The 18,185-nt window shown below is 44.2% G+C and overlaps 2 protein-coding genes across 3 annotated transcripts in view; one reads left to right on the forward strand and one right to left on the reverse strand.

The window, feature by feature from the left end:
* Positions 1-7,887, forward strand: part of LOC106586671 (uncharacterized) — a 127,395-nt gene extending 119,508 nt beyond the window's left edge. For both annotated transcript variants that reach the window (XM_014174188.3, XM_014174189.3), the window contains exons 37-47: positions 2,861-2,968; positions 3,077-3,184; positions 3,328-3,525; positions 3,633-3,749; positions 3,889-4,050; positions 4,428-4,526; positions 4,657-4,803; positions 4,968-5,084; positions 5,517-5,708; positions 5,925-6,211; positions 6,468-7,887. In XM_014174188.3, the coding sequence (XP_014029663.2) occupies positions 2,861-2,968; positions 3,077-3,184; positions 3,328-3,525; positions 3,633-3,749; positions 3,889-4,050; positions 4,428-4,526; positions 4,657-4,803; positions 4,968-5,084; positions 5,517-5,708; positions 5,925-6,211; positions 6,468-6,722 (1,790 nt within the window). In that variant the 3' untranslated portion in view covers positions 6,723-7,887. The remainder of the gene's footprint in view (positions 1-2,860; positions 2,969-3,076; positions 3,185-3,327; positions 3,526-3,632; positions 3,750-3,888; positions 4,051-4,427; positions 4,527-4,656; positions 4,804-4,967; positions 5,085-5,516; positions 5,709-5,924; positions 6,212-6,467) is intronic.
* Positions 7,888-7,943: 56 nt separating this feature from the next.
* LOC106586672 (ras-related protein Rab-20) lies at positions 7,944-17,305 on the reverse strand. The gene is made up of 2 exons (XM_014174190.3): positions 16,831-17,305; positions 7,944-9,089 (listed from the first exon to the last, which is right to left on the reverse strand). Exons 1-2 carry the CDS (start codon positions 17,096-17,098, stop codon positions 8,512-8,514), a joined length of 846 nt encoding a protein of 281 aa, XP_014029665.2. The 5' UTR covers positions 17,099-17,305; the 3' UTR covers positions 7,944-8,511.
* Positions 17,306-18,185: the final 880 nt, after the last annotated feature.

The raw sequence follows: 18,185 nt of genomic DNA on the forward strand, positions 1-18,185 counted from the left end.
CTATGGTGGTCTGCTTGAAACATGTTGGTATTAGAGACTCAGTTAGGGACAGGTTGAAAATGTCAGTGAGGACACTTGCCAGTTGGTCAGGTCATGCTCGTAGTGTACACGTCCTGGTAATCCGTCTGACCCTGCGGTCTTGTGAATGTTGACCTGTTTAAAGGTCTTACTCACATTGGCTACGGAGAGCGTGATCACACAGTCGTCCGGAACGGCTGATGCTCCCTTGCATGCTTCAGTGTTGCTTGCCTCGAAGCGAGCATAGAAGTAATTTAGCTCATCTGGTAGGTTCGTATCACTGGGCAGCTCGCGGCTGTTCTTCCCTTTGTAGTCTGTAATAGTTTGCAAGCTCATCCGACGAGCGTCAGAACCGGTGTAGTAGGATTTAATCATAGTCCTGTATTGACACTTTGCCTGTTTGATGGTTCGTCAGAGGGCATAGCGTGATTTCTTATAAGCTTCCGGGTTAGAGTCTCGCTCCTTGAAAGCGGCAGCTCTACCCTTTAGCTCAGTGCGGATGTTGCCTATAATCCATGGCTTCTGGTTGGGGTATGTACGTGCAGTCACTGTGGGGACAACATCATCGATGCACTTATTGATGAAGCCAGTGACTGATGTGGTGTACTCCTCAATGCCATTGTAAGAATCCCGGAACATATTCCAGTCTGTGCTAGCAAAATAGTCCTGTAGCTTAGCATCTGCGTCATCTGACCACTTCTTTATTGACCGAGTCACTGGTGCTTCCTGCTTTAGTTTTTTCTTGTAAGCAGGAATCAGGAGGATAGAATTATGGTCAGATTTGCCAAATGGAGGGCGAGGGACAGCTTTGTATGTGTCTCTGTGTGTGGAGTAAAGGTGGTCTAGAGTTTTTTCCCTCTGGTTGCACATTTAACATGCTGGTAGAAATGAGGTAAAACGGATTTAAGTGGGAGTGGAGCTAGGCACTGCAGGGCCTGGATTAACCTCCACATCACCAGAGGATTTAAGTTTCCCTACATTAAAGTCCCCAGCCACTAGGAGCACCGCCTCTGGATGAGCGTTTTCCTGTTTGCGTATGGCCGTATACAGCTCATGGTCTTAGTGCCAGCATCCGTTTGTGATGGTAAATAGACAGCTACGAAGAATATAGATGAGAACTCTCTTGGTAAATAGTGTGGTCTACAGCTTCTCATGAGATACTCTACCTCAGGTGAGCAAAACCTTGAGACGTCCTTACTATTAGATTTTGTCCACCAGCTGTTGTTTACAAATATACACAGACCGCCACCCTTTGTCTTACCGGAAGTGGCTGTTCTATCTTGCCGATGCAGCGTGAACCCTGCCAGCCATGACTCGGTGAAACATAAGATATTACAGTTTTTAATGTCCCGTTAGTAGGATATACATGATCGTAGTTCGTCTATTTTGTTATCCAGTGATTGTACGTTGGCCAATAGGACTGATGGTAGAGGTAAATTACCCATTCGCCGTCGAATCCTTACAAGGCATCCCGAACTACGTCCCCGATATCTCAGTCTCTTTCTCATGCGAATCTCAGGGATTTGGGCCTTGTTGGGTGTCTGAAGTAAATCCTTCGTGTCCGACTCGTTAAAGAAAAACTCTTTGTCCAGTACGAGGTGAGTAATCGCTGTCCTGATATCTAGAAGTTATTTTCAATTATAAGAGGCGGTGGCAGGAACATTATGTATAAAATAAGCTACAATAACGTGAAAAAACACACACAATAGCACAATTGGTTAGGAGACCGTAAAACAGCATCCAGCGCCATTGTATTATTTTTCACCTCTGCTGCAGAGGATAAGTTCATTAGAGTTACCAGCCTCAGAAATTGCAGCTCAAATACATGCTTGAACAGAGTTCAAGTAACAGACACATCTCAACATCAACTGTTCAGAGGAGACTGCGTGAATCAGGCCTTCATGGTCGAATTGCTGCAAAGAAACCACTACTAAAGGACACCAATAAGAAGAAGAGACTTGCTTGAGCCAAGAAACACGAGCGATGGACATTAGACCGGTGGAAATCTGTACTTTGCACTGATTTATTTAGAATTGAAGGCACACTTAAACAGCATGGCTACCACAGCATTCTGCAGCGATACGCCATTCCATCTGGTTTGCGCTTAGTGGGACTATCATTTGTTTTTCAACAGGACAATAACCCAACACACCTCCAGGCTGTGTAAGGGCTATTTGACCAAGAAGGAGAGTGATGGAGTGCTGCATCAGATGACCTGGCCTCCACAATCATCCAACCTCACCCTAATTGAGATGGTTTGGGATGAGTTGGACCACAGAGTGGAGGAAAAGCAGCCAACAAGTGTTCAGCATATGTGGGAACTCAAGACTGATGGAAAAGCATTCCAGGTGAAGCTGGTTGAGAGAATTCCAAGGATGTGCAAAGCTGTCATCAAGGCAAAGGGCGGCTACTTTGAAGAATCTAAAATCAAAAATATATTTTGAATTGTTTAACACTTTTTTGGTTACTACATGATTCTATATGTGTTATTTCATAGTTTTGATGTCTTCACTATTATTCTACAATGTAGAAAATAGTAAAAATAAAGTTAAACCCTTGAATGAGTAGGTGTGTCCAAACTTTTGACTGGTACTGTATATATGTATAATCTAATCATCCTGCTTCAGGATTATTTTACTCCTGCTTCAAAACTGGTCAAATTAAGATCCTACATCTGCATGGACTGGTGAGAGCAAATACCTGGTAGGCCTCCACCATATTGCTTTTACCTATTCTATGTTATCAGATCAGTGCAGATGAAGAAAATGAGTCTACTTAAGATGCTCTCTGAGAAGTGTTACCATGGTAACAGTGTTCCTGATGCCCTCGTCTCTCCCTACAGGTCAGAAGGGCTACATTGGGAATCTGGGAGACAGGGGCGGTGGAGGTTTCCATGGTATTGAGGGGATGAAGGGCATGCCAGGTGAACCTGGCACAGGAGGACCTATAGGTAAGAGACTTGACTTCCTGCCCTGTTGCTCACATTATTAGAATGAGTGTCATTCATTGCCTGTGTCTGACTGTTACCTGTCTGACTCTCTGTGGTTGTTGTCTCCAGGATCTGATGGTCAACAAGGGTTTCCAGGCAACCAGGGTACGAAGGGATGGCCTGGGATCCCCGGAGAATCAGGCAAACATGGACAACCAGGCATCCCTGGACAGAGAGGTACACACACACACACACACACACACACACACACACACACACACACACACACACACACACACACACACACACACACACACACACACACACACACACAAAAAACCTTTGCCTTAACACTGTGTTTGATCTGCTCCTCTCTGCAGGTTTCCCGGGACTAAAGGGTATATTCGGATTGGATGGGCTGAAGGGTCAGAAGGGCATCCCTGGACTTCCAGGTCAGGATAACTTTGGAACCCCAGGTGACCCCGGTGCTAAGGGAGCGAGGGGAGAGACAGGTATACCCAACTCTGAGGTCGGGACACCCGGATCGCTGGGTTTGAAGGGAGTTCAAGGACAACCAGGTTAGTCACTGCTCCTAAAGAAACATTGTATCTTTTTGTTACAAAGTTTGGAGGACATTTTGTGTTTTATAGTGTCTAAGACCTCCCTCTTCTCTTCTTTTCCTCAGGTGACCAGGGCCAGGTGGGACCCCCAGGGTTTCAGGGCCCCCAAGGGCCACAGGGCACCTCAGACAGACCTGGACCATCAGGAGACCCTGGCTTCCCTGGACCCAAAGGACTGCCAGGTGGAGTAGACAATGACGGAGTGGAATGTGTAGATTTAGAGTAGATTAACTGACAGTTTTTAATCCTCTGGGATGTGTAGTGTGTGAAGTGTTTTGTGTGTGTATTTGGTGTGCTAATAATGCTTGTTTTGTTTTGCAGGTTACCCTGGGCCCCGTGGTTTCCCTGGTGAGCCCTCTCCGTATGGAGAGAAGGGTTTAGCTGGCCAGTATGGCGTCACTGGATTCCCTGGTCTGAAAGGAAAGCAGGGGGATCAGGGACCATCAGGATACAAAGGACAGAGCGGAGTGTCTGGGAAGAAAGGTACGGATCATATACTCTTAGAACAAAAGATGCTATCTAGAACCTAAAAGGGTTCTTTGGCTGTCCCCGTAGGATAACAAAACATCATTCTGGATTCTGTTTTGGAATTCCTACATTTTGGAATTCCTACATGGAACCAAATAGGGTTACCCTATGGTGAAATCCGAAGAATCCTTTTGGAACCCTTTTTCATAAGAGTGTAGGATTATAGTATAGATTATAGTATAGAGGAGAAATTCCAAAATACAATCCAGAATTATGTTTTGTTATCTGTTTCACTTTTGACAGACAGGGAATATTGAGCTGACAGGGAATATTGAGCTGTTTAACCTTTCACTGAAACAGTAAAAGTAACAGCCATGGCTTTTGTCGCAAAGGTGTGAAGGGAGATCAAGGGATGATGGGATTTCCTGGTAGGTCTGGTTTCCAAGGAGACCGAGGTCCTTCCGGCCCAAAGGGAAGTACTGGACTCACAGGTAAGGATGTCATCTCACTCTGTTTGATATCACTCTCCACACTATAATTCACCTGAAAATCACCTACATTATAATGAAAGTTGCCTGTTTCTCATGTACAAACTGTGTGTGGCCTGGTCTGGTCCTGCAGGTTATCCAGGAGCCCCAGGTAACCAGGGCCCAGCCCCACTACCCCCCAGGATGCCAGGAGAGAGGGGTGCTCCAGGTCCTCAGGGTATCCGAGGACCAGAGGGGGTACGAGGGGAGAGTGGCCCAAAAGGACCCCCTGGAGATCCAGGTAGGAGAATGAGTTACAGTGTTGTGTTGTTGTCAATAAAATAGACTGTTCTATATACAGTTGCTTCTGTGGGATTAGCTAACTTTTCTCTGACATTTTTTCCCCCCATATTCCTACTTCCTTACCCCTTAAACCTTACCCCTATTCCCCATCTCCCCCTCCAGGCTACTTCGGGCCCCAGGGGCAGAAGGGTATGCCAGGGGTGGGTGGCAGACCAGGTACCCCTGGGTACCGTGGGAATGTTGGAGGGAGGGGCCATCTTGGTCTGCAGGGCATGGAAGGTAGGTACAGTATGGCAGGTGTGCCAGGGAAACGGGGCATATTAGAATTACAGCACTCAGGCCTGGATTAAGAGACGGAGATGGGGAGCTGGTTTCCCCCAAAGCGTTTGGATCAAAGAGTGTTATTGGTCTGAATGAGCCACTAGTGTATTATGAGAGAAATGACCCATGGCCTGTAGTGATTATTCATTCTGTAATTAGCTTACTGATAAAGGGATTTTAGGATGCTGATCTGAAACAAATTAAATCCAGTATTCCATTTACTGTTTTTATAGTGGTGTGATTTATTAGACCCAGAAATGTTATGTTTTTAATGTAAATACATTTTAACCACACAAACATTTAGAAAAAAAAACATAGACAAAAACATTGCACATATTGTGTATATTACGCACAGATGCATTTGAACCTCTCTCTCTGTCTGACCCCTAGGTCACCGTGGTAACCCAGGTACTACAGGGTTGCATGGCATGCCGGGCCGCAGTGTGAGCGTGGGATACCTGCTGGTGAAGCACAGCCAATCAGAGCAGACCCCCATGTGCCCCGTGGGCATGTCGAAGCTGTGGGACGGCTACAGTCTGCTGTACTTCGAGGGCCAGGAGAAGGCCCACAACCAGGACCTAGGTGAGATATATAAGAAAAACGAAAAGACAGGAAATTGAAATAAACACCACATGATTATTGGGTTATACTCGTATCTATTCAGATTTGATTGGATTGGCAGATAGAACAAGTAAGGATGTCTCAAATTTGCCTGTAGTGGCTGTAGCTCAGTGTCATCATTTTAAATGAATACATTTATTGGTTAAATGGTTGATTGAATTGATCTGTTGATCCCAGGTCTGGCGGGCTCCTGCCTCCCTCGTTTCAACACCATGCCCTTCCTGTACTGCAACCCCGGAGACGTCTGCTACTACGCCAGCCGCAACGACAAATCCTATTGGCTGTCCACCACCGCGCCCCTTCCCATGATGCCCGTGGAGGAAGGTGATATCAAACCCTACATCAGCCGCTGCTCTGTGTGCGAAGCTCCGTCTGTCGCCATCGCCGTGCACAGCCAGGATATCACCATCCCACAATGCCCTGCTGGCTGGCGCAGCTTGTGGATTGGCTACTCCTTCCTCATGGTGAGTCTCTTTGCTTCCTTTTCTACACGATCTGAAGTGTCCTCCTCTCCTTGTCTCCCATTCTTCATCTCTACTGATCTGAAAACGCAGGACAGGTGAAAGCAATATGATTGAAGCCTACTGGGAATTTGCTTTAATCTGTTCAGTGCTTTCACGTCAGGGAATATAAATGCCATAGGTAGGAAGTTGAATATGATGTTCGTATCAGTGTTCATACAACCTCTTACCCCTCCCTCTCATCCCCCTTTCCCCCCAGCACACGGCAGCAGGTGACGAGGGTGGGGGTCAGTCTCTGTCGTCTCCTGGTTCCTGTCTGGAGGACTTCCGTACCACGCCCTTCATCGAGTGTAACGGGGCCAAGGGCACCTGCCACTACTTCGCCAACAAACACAGCTTCTGGCTCAGCTCCATGGAACAGTCCTTCCAGGCAGAGCCTGCCTCAGAGACCCTGAAAGCAGGCCAGCTCCTCTCACGCATCAGCCGCTGTCAGGTCTGCATGAAGAACCTGTGACCTGGCTCACCTTAAGTCTCCGTTGACCCTGTGATGTCATTTCCTGTGACCATACCCCCCTGCCAAACACAATTCAGGTTGTTATTGCCTTTGGTCTTAGGCACAGATCTAGGTTTAGCTTACCCTCCCCAATTCCTAACTGTAGCCATGAAGCCGAAACACAAAACTAACCGTAGATCAGCATCTATGGGGCAGCTTTATTCTACTCCCCCGAACCTTGGCTTGTGAGGACTGAAGGACTGTGTGAACGCTTCAAGTGGAGAGCAAGTGTGCCGTGTTAAGAAAAAGTCAGCAGCGATATGAAATATACATGTAAATGCCCTTTTTAATTGTTTGTCCCATTTGATATGCTCTCTAACTTATTACCTCAGCTATAATTATACACCAAATGTTTAACTGACCATACCAAGAACATACAGCTGAAACAACCAAAGATGCCTGTGTGTGTACACACTGCTTCAGTTATTAATCAAATGATTAAGTGTACTGCTTCAGTTATTACGTTTTTTAAAAAGTGTTTGTTTTATTCAGGTATAAGTGCTAATGCCACTTCACTAATACTGACCCTCAACCAATTGTAAATTAGGTTTGGTTGAGGTTTTTGCTCTTAACATTCAGTATTATTCAGCTTTACATCGTGTTCGCACATAAGAGCCACTGTGCAAACTGTGGTCTGTGTTTGTTCGCTATATATCAACTGTATGTATCAATATATTTTACAGCTCTTACCCAAATCTTACATTCACACATTGCTTTGATCACAAAATGCACTGATTTACTTTATATTTATATCTGCTGAATGAACTTAATTCACCCATGACTTCCCAGTACACATTTTGAATATGAACAGTCAGCTCATTCTCTGCTGGAATAAAGCCAGCACAGAAATGCAAACAACTCTGTCCAAAGTCTAAGCTACAAGGACTGGTTGGACCAAACCTGGTCAGCGATCCCTCCTGCAGAGCATTTATTTCTTTATCACATTCTAGGTCCTAGGAAGTAGTCGGTGTTGAATTGGTTATATATTGTACATTTCCAGCCACGACTATTCACTTCAGATGAACGGCTTTACTTGGCCATTTGTTCAATACCATTAGGTGCTATGAATCCATAGAAATGTATTGTAATGGTGTCATAACTAAAATAAATTGTTTTGTTTGTTGTACTTCTGATCGTTGAATTTGCATTGACGTTCACACCTCAGCTTAAACTACATCACGATTTCAAAATGAGAATCTTTATTATCATATCATCTTTGAAAATATCAAGCACGTTTAAAATGTGTCTTACATATAATGCACATTGTCCAGTGTAGATTAGGTGCAAATGAAATTTAAAAAAGGATGTAATAAAAAAAAACATGCAACAGAACGTACAAATGCAAACAAAGCTGATTGTTAAACATTTAAAAACATCCTTACAATAAGATTCATTTTACACAATTCAGTGTGCCCACCCTGGTAGTCAAACAATTTGTGCTCTTGAACAAAAAGGCATGTGACATTCTTATTCAAGAAAATAATCATCTGTGATTGATTTCTAAACAGTCCATTTACAAACTACACACCATTTTGGCCAGAATGCAATTACATGCACATCAGAGCCTCAGGTATCCAAGAACGCCTTACTCCATAACAATCCTCAGCATCTCATTGGAAGAATAATGGTTGATTGAAAGTATGTGTATCATATCGGTCAACGCTGACAAATCTTAGAATATATCTTGGGAGAGCAACATGGAGATAGCATGAAAACTCCTCTTTACGATCAGTCTAAAACTCAGTAGTCCCTAGCAGCAGACGGGCCTGGGCCGTTTCCCTGCCCCGCTGCACTCATCCAGGTCCACGGTGGGCGATCCCTCCCTGATGATGGAGGGCAGCACCATGTCAAACAGAGCCTCAAACAGAGGGTCCACGTTATAGCCCGTCTTGGCACTGGTCTCAAAGCACATCTTGTCAGCAGGAAGGCTGTTAGTCTCCTCCATACCCTTGTATCTCAGGATCCTCCCATACAACGCCACTGCATCCTCCCGGCTCACCTGCTTGTTGACCGACACCCCCGACAGGGAGACGGGAGAGGCTGGAGGGGTGGGGCAGGCAGAAGGCACCCTGGGCCTCTCCCCGTCCTCCTCTCCCTGGCCCTCGGTCAGGCCGTCTTGGGTGGCTCCCAGCTGTGCCTGGAGGTCTGTGAGGTCGGCCTTGTTGCCCACGATGGCGTAGATGCAGTCGTGATTGGCAGTGTCGGTCAGGGACAGGAAGCGCTCCTCCAGCTCAGCCAGACTCTGCCAGTTGGTTACATCGTAGGTGAGGATGACAGCCGCAGCGCCCCGGCAGTACATGGAGCCCAGCCCGTGGAACTGCTCCCGACCTGGGGGGACACGGAAAGAATGATCAGAACAAGTTCAGCACATAGGAGAGTAGTTGCATACACAAGAGTCAAAATATATTCATGATTGTGTTCTTATATAGACCAATGAATGTCAAGTAAAGGAAAAAACAACCACAGACAAATTCACAAGCTTAATATAATGGGCTTCCAAACTACAGGTAGCCTACACACAGAGGAAGGAGAGAGAGAGAGAGCTAGTGAGAGAAAAAGCAAGAGAAATGCTGAAAAACAAAAGCAACCATTGTTGTAGAAATATGCAAGAGCTCTTCAGTTTGTGTTTGTTTAAGTAAAGCCATTTTATCTTGGAGACTTTGTCCTGAACACTCCACGGTCACACAGCCAAAATATGTGCAAAAATCCAGGGAACCTTTGAACAAGGTCCAAATGAAATGTTTCACAGGTTGTAAGATACAGTATGTACAGTAATTAAACCTTAGGCCTGAGTATCCAGGAGTAGCCTGCCTGACATAAAAACCCACCAAATAAGGAGAGCCAACGGAAAAGAGACATATCCCTGGGAACAGAGACATATCCCTGGGAACAGAGACATATCCCTGGGAACAGAGACATATCCCTGGGAACAGAGACATATCCCTGGGAACAGAGACATATCCCTGGGAACAGAGACATATCCCTGGGAACAGAGTTAGGGGAGGGGAAGATTGTTGTTTGAAAGAACTTTCTCCAGGGTAAAAAGTCGGTGCAGAGCAGTGGGGCTAGGGTCCCATTCTACCCAGAAACAGGCAGTATGAAGCAGGGTAATAAAACAGAAGACAATACATCTGCTGGGAGGAGGGCCAGTCAGGATGACAAGGCTGATCATGGAGACACTAAACCACACCCCTCCCCCCTTGGTGTGTCTGTACAGCATGAGTCAACACTGCAGGGTTATATTAGGTCCAGTGAGTGGGTTATAGGTGAGTGGGAGGTTGAAGCATATGCCGTCACCCTGACCCGCTACACAGTCACCTCCCTGGCATGTGACTGAGCAGCAGCCGGCGACTGGCTGTGTAACTTCTACAGGAAGTTACACCATGTAAAAGGGGTACATTTCCGGGATTGTAATTGTTGGTTTATTATAAATACTACTATAACCTAACGTAGATTGAAAGAAAGACCTGAAACTAGAGCCACCCACATTCTGGTCTTGACGAGAAGTAAAAATAATAATGAAGGCGGAGGATATTCTCTTCAGCACTGCTCAACCAATCCAGTTAAAATGGAGTGTCTCCTTGTTAATGTCAAAAAACGAAGTCATATCACAGGCTCGGTCTTCCATTTCCCCTGAAAACCATAATGTCCAGTTGTTTACGAGCCCACTGAGGCTACTGCCACCTGAAGAAGTGACGTTGAATGGCATAGAATTCTACGTCAGGCAGAAATGAGTGTTAGGAGACTTTCCTGATCCACTCGCGACCTCTACTAGGCAGAATGAGGTTACATTCGGCTATTGTTTACATAGTGCATCACATGCAATGAGTCAACAGGTAGCAAATACAAGCGCCAGAACCTACCGGCACAGCAAAAAGTTAGGTAAACCCTTTCCTGTGGATACGCCAGATCCACCTCCTACCGCCAAAAGGCCCAACAGCACATATAGGTAAAGTGTTGTTATAGTGTGGACACTACATAAATAATGACCTTGAATATGTATTGTACTTACCTTCAGTATAGTATGATTGCTATTCATGTGTGCATGGTTATTATTGGAATTGACCGTGACCTTTCCTCTTTGAGGTCATCACCCAGAGTTGGATCTGTACAAGGCCACTCACACGTTGAGTGGGCTGTATCGCTTTGCTGCATTTGTACACCTTTTATTTCTTAGGTTGAAAATAATATAGAAATGCGTGTGGGCATTCCTTGTCATGTTTTTATTTTACAATGACTGCCTACACCATGGCCAAACTCTGCCCTAACTCGGACGACACTGAGACAATTGTGTGCCGCCCTATGGAACTCCCGATCACGACTGGTTGTGATAAAGCCCGGGATCGAACCACGGTCTGTAGTGATGCCTCTAGCACTGCGTCACTCGGGAGCCCGTTACTATATCTTTTTGGCAACAGCTGCCATCCTGTACCTGTCCCGCAGGTGGGATGTTCAGATGTACTGATCCTGTGCAGGTGTTGGTACACGTGGTCTGCCACTGCGAGGACGATCAGCTGTCCGTCCTGTCTCCCTGTAGCGCTGTCTTAGGCGTCTCACAGTACGGACATTGCAATTTATTGCCCTGGCCACATCTGCAGTCCTCATGCCTCCTTGCAGCATGCCTAAGACACGTTCACGCAGATGAGCAGGGACCCTGGGCATCTTTCTTTTGGTATTTTTCCAGAGTCAGTAGAAAGGCCTCTTTAGTGTCCTAAGTTTTCATAACTGTGACCTTAATTGCCTACCATCTGTAAGCTGTTAGTGTCTTAACGACCGTTCCACAGGTGCATGTTCATTAACTGTTTATGGGTCATTGAACAAGCATGGTAAACAGTGTTTAAACCCTTTACAATGAAGATCTGTGAAGTTATTTGGATTTTTAATGAATTATCTTTGAAAGACAGGGTCCTGAAAAAGGGACGTTTCTTTTTTCGCTGAGTTTAGAAACAGGTGAACAGTTGGAACACTAAGCCCTTGACTGCCTTGGGTTGCTTTTGACAATAAGTCATCTGACTACACCCATCTAGTTTTGAACCTAGAAGAAGACCAAGGAGTAGGCAGGTAGCCTCGTGGTTAGAGTGAAAATAAGAATTTGTTCTTATCTGACTTGCCTAGTTAAATAAAGAAAAAATTAAAAAATAGGCTAGTAGTCGACCGGGATGGGTGAGAGGAATGTCCAGATGGCCCGAAAAGCATGGTAAACTAACATTACTGAGTGTCAAGCCAGCTAGCTTGGCTACAACGGATAAAGTCGAGTTGGCTTTCTAGCAGCGTTTTACAGCCATACTATCAGTTTTACTCTATTTTGTTTTGTATTTAGCACATTATCACACACAAACCTGCAGCCACTAGCTAGCTCGCCAGTTGAGGTTGGAAGTAAGCGCCGTTCTGACCATGGAGCAGTGACTTTTCGATTAAACAGCGACCACTTTGTGACCATAATGACATTCTATATAATAATGCTACATTTTGAGTAAACTTCTGTAACGTTTGAACAATACTGAACAAAAATAAATGCAACATGTGGTGTTGGTCGCATGTTTCATGAGCTGAAAAAAAGATTTAAAAAAGTTCCATTAGCAAAAAAAGATAAAAATGTTATGTCCAAATGTGTTTACATTCCTTTTAGTGAGCATTTCTCCTTTGTCAAGATAATCCATCCATCTGTTGTTTTAGAGAATTTGGGAGGAGTATTTCTGTCTGTGATAAAGCCCTTTTGTGGGGAAACTGGACCTGGCTCCCCAGTGGGTGGACCTGGCTGCCCAGTCATGTGAAACCCATAGATTAGGGCCTAATGAGTTTATTTCAATTGACCAATTTCCTTATATGAACTAACTCAGCAAAATCTTTGAAATTGTTTGTGAGATAGTTGATAGTCCAAACCCTATTGTATTTCTGATGCAATTCTCTATTGAATGAACATACCTCCATAAACATTGAATGAAAAGCATTTTATGGTTGAACACCTACGTGGCAAGAGATTTGAGGATTTGGGGGAAGTTGCAACATCTGAGCCCTACTATTTTCTGTCAATCATCCACTCCAAAACAGTTTATGCCTTAATTGCACAATCATATAACTAGATTAACTTCCTATTTTAACCTCATGTGGAAATAGCACTGTGACTGAATCAGAAAGCAAAGCCCTTTACTGTAACCCTAACCCAGTGAGTGACTGAAGACAACAGCATCCTGCAGAGAGGTCATGGGGATATGGAGCAGGGACGGGAAATAGTGTTTATGTGCCTCAGTGGTTTATGGCTAAGTGGTTTTTCTATCTTTCTAAACCAACATCACAGACAGTCACTTGACTGGAGTTAGGCCTAAGCCCCATACAACTTCTGACAATGCTGTGAAAGTAAATTAAACACACTCATTTGAGCATTTTGTCACCAGTTTCTTACGGTAAATTGACCAACATCATGTTGCTAAGTCATTTTATCCCATTGTAGTGTCATATGACCAAGTCACCTTTCTTTTAGCTGCGGTGAATGATAAGTGCATAAGTCTACTTTTAGAGTTATGATCAATTTGTAAGAATTACAAACAAAGTGAAAATGGATTCATAATGGTCACCCCCTGTTGGTGATTTGCTGAATGTGCATTGATACAAGTAAAAAGAGGCCTGCGATTGGTTTCTCTGTATAAAATGGGCAATAACTTCAAAAAGTAGCAGAGATCCCACTTTGGAACGTTGATAAGCCCATAGAGTATATTATGTTACACAGTATCATGAAACTTTTGCCAAATCAAAAGTGTTGTTCTCAATATTCATAAATTAATGCAAAACCAAATATTACTTAAATCAAAATACTACTCATGTTACACCAATTCGGCTTTGTAGCACTTACAGATGAAACATTACGGAGTCTTAAAGGAGGCTTGGGTAAGCCCAAAATGTCATACATTTGCCAAATTTGATAAACTATTTCTCAATTATAGATTTAGATACAAATGTCAAATATAAGTCAAGAATCCTTCCTACAAAAAGGACCATTCTAAGGATTACTTTTCTCGAAATTCCCCAAAGTCATGGTCTATTTTTGTCTTGGTTCGTAAGGAAATCGCTAAATAGGCCAAATAAAAGTACAGTGACTCTTGGTAAATATGGGCCCAGGATGGTCAAAATGTGGGTCATATATCCGGATGTCACATCTCCCCTGTTATTATAGAATATTAGAAAATGCCAATTTGATACAGATAACCAAACCAATTCCTGTCATTATTTCCAGGTTACAACCTATGATGAGAGCCTGGGGGCTTTCAAAAACACTGAATGTACAGTTCAGGCCTTCGTGTCTTTCTGAAACATTTCAGGTCTAAACAACCAAAACATCATTCAACGAAACTCTGGTGAATTCAATATCGTAATTAAGTCACCATTGCATAATACATTACGTGCACCACCTCTAGACTTGTGCAAATGTGATTGGGTAACCCTGAGATGGCAGTCTATGATTGGGTAACACAGGAATAAACCGGTTGTCATCATTACAAAATGTTGACTTGATTTGTTGCATTTTGTCTCTTTATATCAACTGGTCCTTGATTTTGTACATTTGGCCTTTCCAGAAGACAGCGACCCTACCATTACGCTTGTTTACACTGAGGTCGGAAGGTAAACTTGGTTAACCTACATTAAGACACCGTGGAACCAGCGTGTGATATGGCTTGGAAAACGAACCTCAATGCAGGGATGGGATATGCCACTGTTCTACAAATTTGACCTTTATCCACACTGCTCTATCGAGAAGATTAAAATAGTTCCAGTTTTCCAAGAAAACTGCCCTTTTCGTCCTCATGCGAGGCAGCAGTTGGCATATCAGCCATTAGGAAATGACACATCACAATGAACAACAAAAAGGAGCTGATTGGCTGACACTGCCATTCCAAAATGGCTGCGGTGGCTACTGCTGGCTACTCTATGTATACACACACAAAAGTATGTGGACAGCCCTTCAAATTAGTCGATTCGGCTATTTCAGCCACACCTTTTGCTGACAGGTGTCTAAGATCGCGCACAAAGCCATGCAATCTCCATAGGGAAACATTGGCAGTAGAATTGCCTTACTGAAGATCTCAGACTTTCAACGTGCCACAGTCATAGGATGCCACCTTTCCAAAAAGGTCAGATTGTTGCCCTGCTAGAGCTTCCCCGGGCAACTTTAATTGCTGTTATTGTGAGGTGGAAACATTCAGGAGCAACAACGGTTCAGCCGCAAAGTGGTAGGCCACACAAGCTTACAGAACGGGACCACAGAGTGCTGATGCGTGTAGAGCCTAAAAATCTGTCCTCGGTTTCAACACTCACTACCGAGTTCCAAAGTGCCTCTGGAAGCAACGTCAGCACAAGAACTGTTTGTCGGGAGCGTCATGAAATGGGTTTCCATGGCCGAGCAGCCACACACAAGTCTAAGATCACCATGCGCAATGCCAAGAGTTGGCTGGAGTGGTGTAAAGCTCGCCGCCATTGGACTCTGGCGCAGTGGAAACGCATTCTCTGGAGTGATGAATCACGCTTCACCATCTGGCAGTCCGACTGACGAATCTGGGTTTGGCAGATGCCAGGAGAACGTTACCTGCCCGAATGCAGTGTCAACTGTAATGTTTGGTGGAGGAGGAATAATGGTCTGGGGCTATTTTTCATGGTTCAGGCTAGGCCCCTTAGTTCCAGAAGGGAAATCTTGACACTACAGCATACAATGACATTCTAGACGATTCTGTGCTTCCAACTTTGTGGCAACAGTTTGAGGAAAGCGCATTCCTGTTTCAGCATGACAATCCCCCATGCACAAAGCGAGGCCCATACAGAAATGGCTTGATGAGATCGGTGTGGAACAACTTGACTGACCTGCACAGAGCCCTGACCTCAACTCCAAACACCATTGGGATGAATTGGAACGCCGACTGCAAGCCATGTCTAATCGCCCAACATCAGTGCCCAACCTCACTCATGTCCTTGTGGCTGAAGCAAGTACCCAAACTCTATATAAATGTCAATGATTTTGGATTGAGATGTTTGACGAGCAGGTGTCCACATACTTTTGGTCATGTCTTGTAGCATGACGACGAAAAGGGCAGTTCTCCTTTAAAACAAGCAGTATTTCAAATCTTCTCTATGTATCAGTGCGATAACTAACATTTGGAGTACAGTGGCATATCCCGTCGCTGCATTGAGGTAAGTTTTCCAACCCATATCTCGCTCCGGCACCATAGTGTCTTAATGTAACCATGACTGCCATCTGACCCAAGTGTAGCTCAGTGTAAACAAGCGTAACGGTAGGGTCGGTATCTTCTGGCAACCCCCAGCCCAATGCCTAACACCAGATCTTGAATGATATAGCCTAACCTTTCATGAATGTAGCAATATAAAATGTAATGTTACTGTCCCTGAGCATCAGATAACGTTTTAGTACTACATAAAATCATGTGCTATAACCTCATCCACATTGCCAACTACAACATGATATGGGTTTTGGGGAATGAATGAATTAGCCATGATTTCAAGGCAATTGTATTGACTCTGCACAATATGATCTAGTCAAAAAGGTAACAGGCGTCGACTTGTGTGACATTGTGATTCTTGTTCAGTAGAATATTTAAACTGGTAAACCAGATCACTAATCTAACACTTAGTCATGAAAGGGGCTGTACAGGCCAAGCAACCCTTAGGTGGTGTAGTCACATGCTCTCCACAAGTCAACACAGAAAATCAACAACAGAGCTGACCATTGTAAAGAGCCTATGGGGCTCCCAAGTGACACTGCATCTCAGTGGTAGAGGAGTCACTACAGACCCTGGTTCGATTCCAGGCTGTATCACAACCGGCCGTGATTGGGAGTCCCATAGGGCGGCACACAATTGTCGTACCTGTTTGGCTGGGGTAGCAGTCATTGTAAATAAGAATTTGTTCTTAACTGACTTGAAATTAAATAATGTCAGGCTACACTGATTTTTAAATGTGTAGAGGTTCTCTAAAACAGGCGGTGGAGATCAAACATTGAGGAAACTAAAGTCTAAGACCTACTAAACGAGCCCTTACTCATAACAGTCAATATTGAACACCTTACCGGCGGTGTCCCAAATTGAGATATTGTAGGGTCCCCACTGCTTGAGGAAAAACGCCCCTCCGACGGTGCTGATGGTGTCTTTAAATTTCTTCTCCGTGTACCTGTGAAGCAGCGAGGTCTTCCCAACGTTCATGTCGCCCAGAATGACAACTTTGACGTCGGGCTTCCTCATCTTGGAAAGTTCGGGCATGGTTCTTGACCCGCGCCGCTTGGCAACCCTCCTCAGCGGTCTAGCAGAGACACACTCGATGCTGTACTTCACTTTCATTTAAAAGCACTAGTTTACAGATAAAGTGCACGTTGTCATCTTGACATCAACCGATTAAAACCCACCGAAATCGTCTTGGGTGTTCGATAGAATTCAATCGATTATACAATCAACATCTCGATATAACAAACACGTCGAGTTAGACGACCACAGCTCTTCCCTCTCTCTCGTCCATTTGTTGAAAGTAAACTTCAAAAACTGTGATGAAACCGGACGTTGATTTAAAAGCTTGAAGGGTCATGGCTAGAAGGGATCCAGCTTTTGTCAATTTGCTGTCAGATTTAACTTTACTTAGAAGATCTGGAGAATTTACGCAGCAGGTGATGAGAATTAACGTACCAGGTTAAGAGAATCAGGTTACGGTTAGAAAAAGCTTGGAGGGTCATGGATCCAGATTTAGTCAAATTAACATCAGCTTTTACTTTTCATAGCAGGTTAGGAGAACTTAATGGAAAACCCCACCGAAAAACTATATTTTGGTATTTGTTTCATTTGTCCATTGATATGTAACTTTCAAAATACAGAAATCATCCCAGTATGATGCATTTTGCATCATATTATGCTTTTTCAGTGGAGTTTCTTTTAAGTATGGTGGACCAAAGCTGCCTTGATTACAATTAAATGGATAAATAAATGCACACATAAATAGATATATACAGTACCAGTCAAAAGGTTGAACATACCTACACATTCAACGGTTCTTCTTTATTTAACTATTTTCTACATTGTAGAATAATGGTGAAGACATCAAAACTATGAAATAACATACATGGAATCATGTATTTACCAAAAATAAGTGTTAAACAAATTCTTCAAAGTAGCCACCCTTTGCCTTGATGACAGCTTTGTACACTCTTGGCATTCTCTCAACCAACTTCATGAGGAATGTTTTTCCAACAGTCTTGAAGGAGTTCCCACATATGCTGAGCACTTGTTGGCTACTTTTCTTTCACTCTGCAGTCCAACTCGTCCCAAACCATCCCAATTGGGTTAAGGTCGGGTGATTGTGGAGGCCATGTCTTCTGATGCAGCACTCAATCACTCTCCTTCTTGGTCGTCAATAGCCGTTACATAGCCTGGAGATGTG

Source organism: Salmo salar, chromosome 25 (assembly GCF_965601325.2).
Source record: "Salmo salar chromosome 25, fSalSal1, whole genome shotgun sequence".
NCBI lineage: Eukaryota > Metazoa > Chordata > Actinopteri > Salmoniformes > Salmonidae > Salmo > Salmo salar.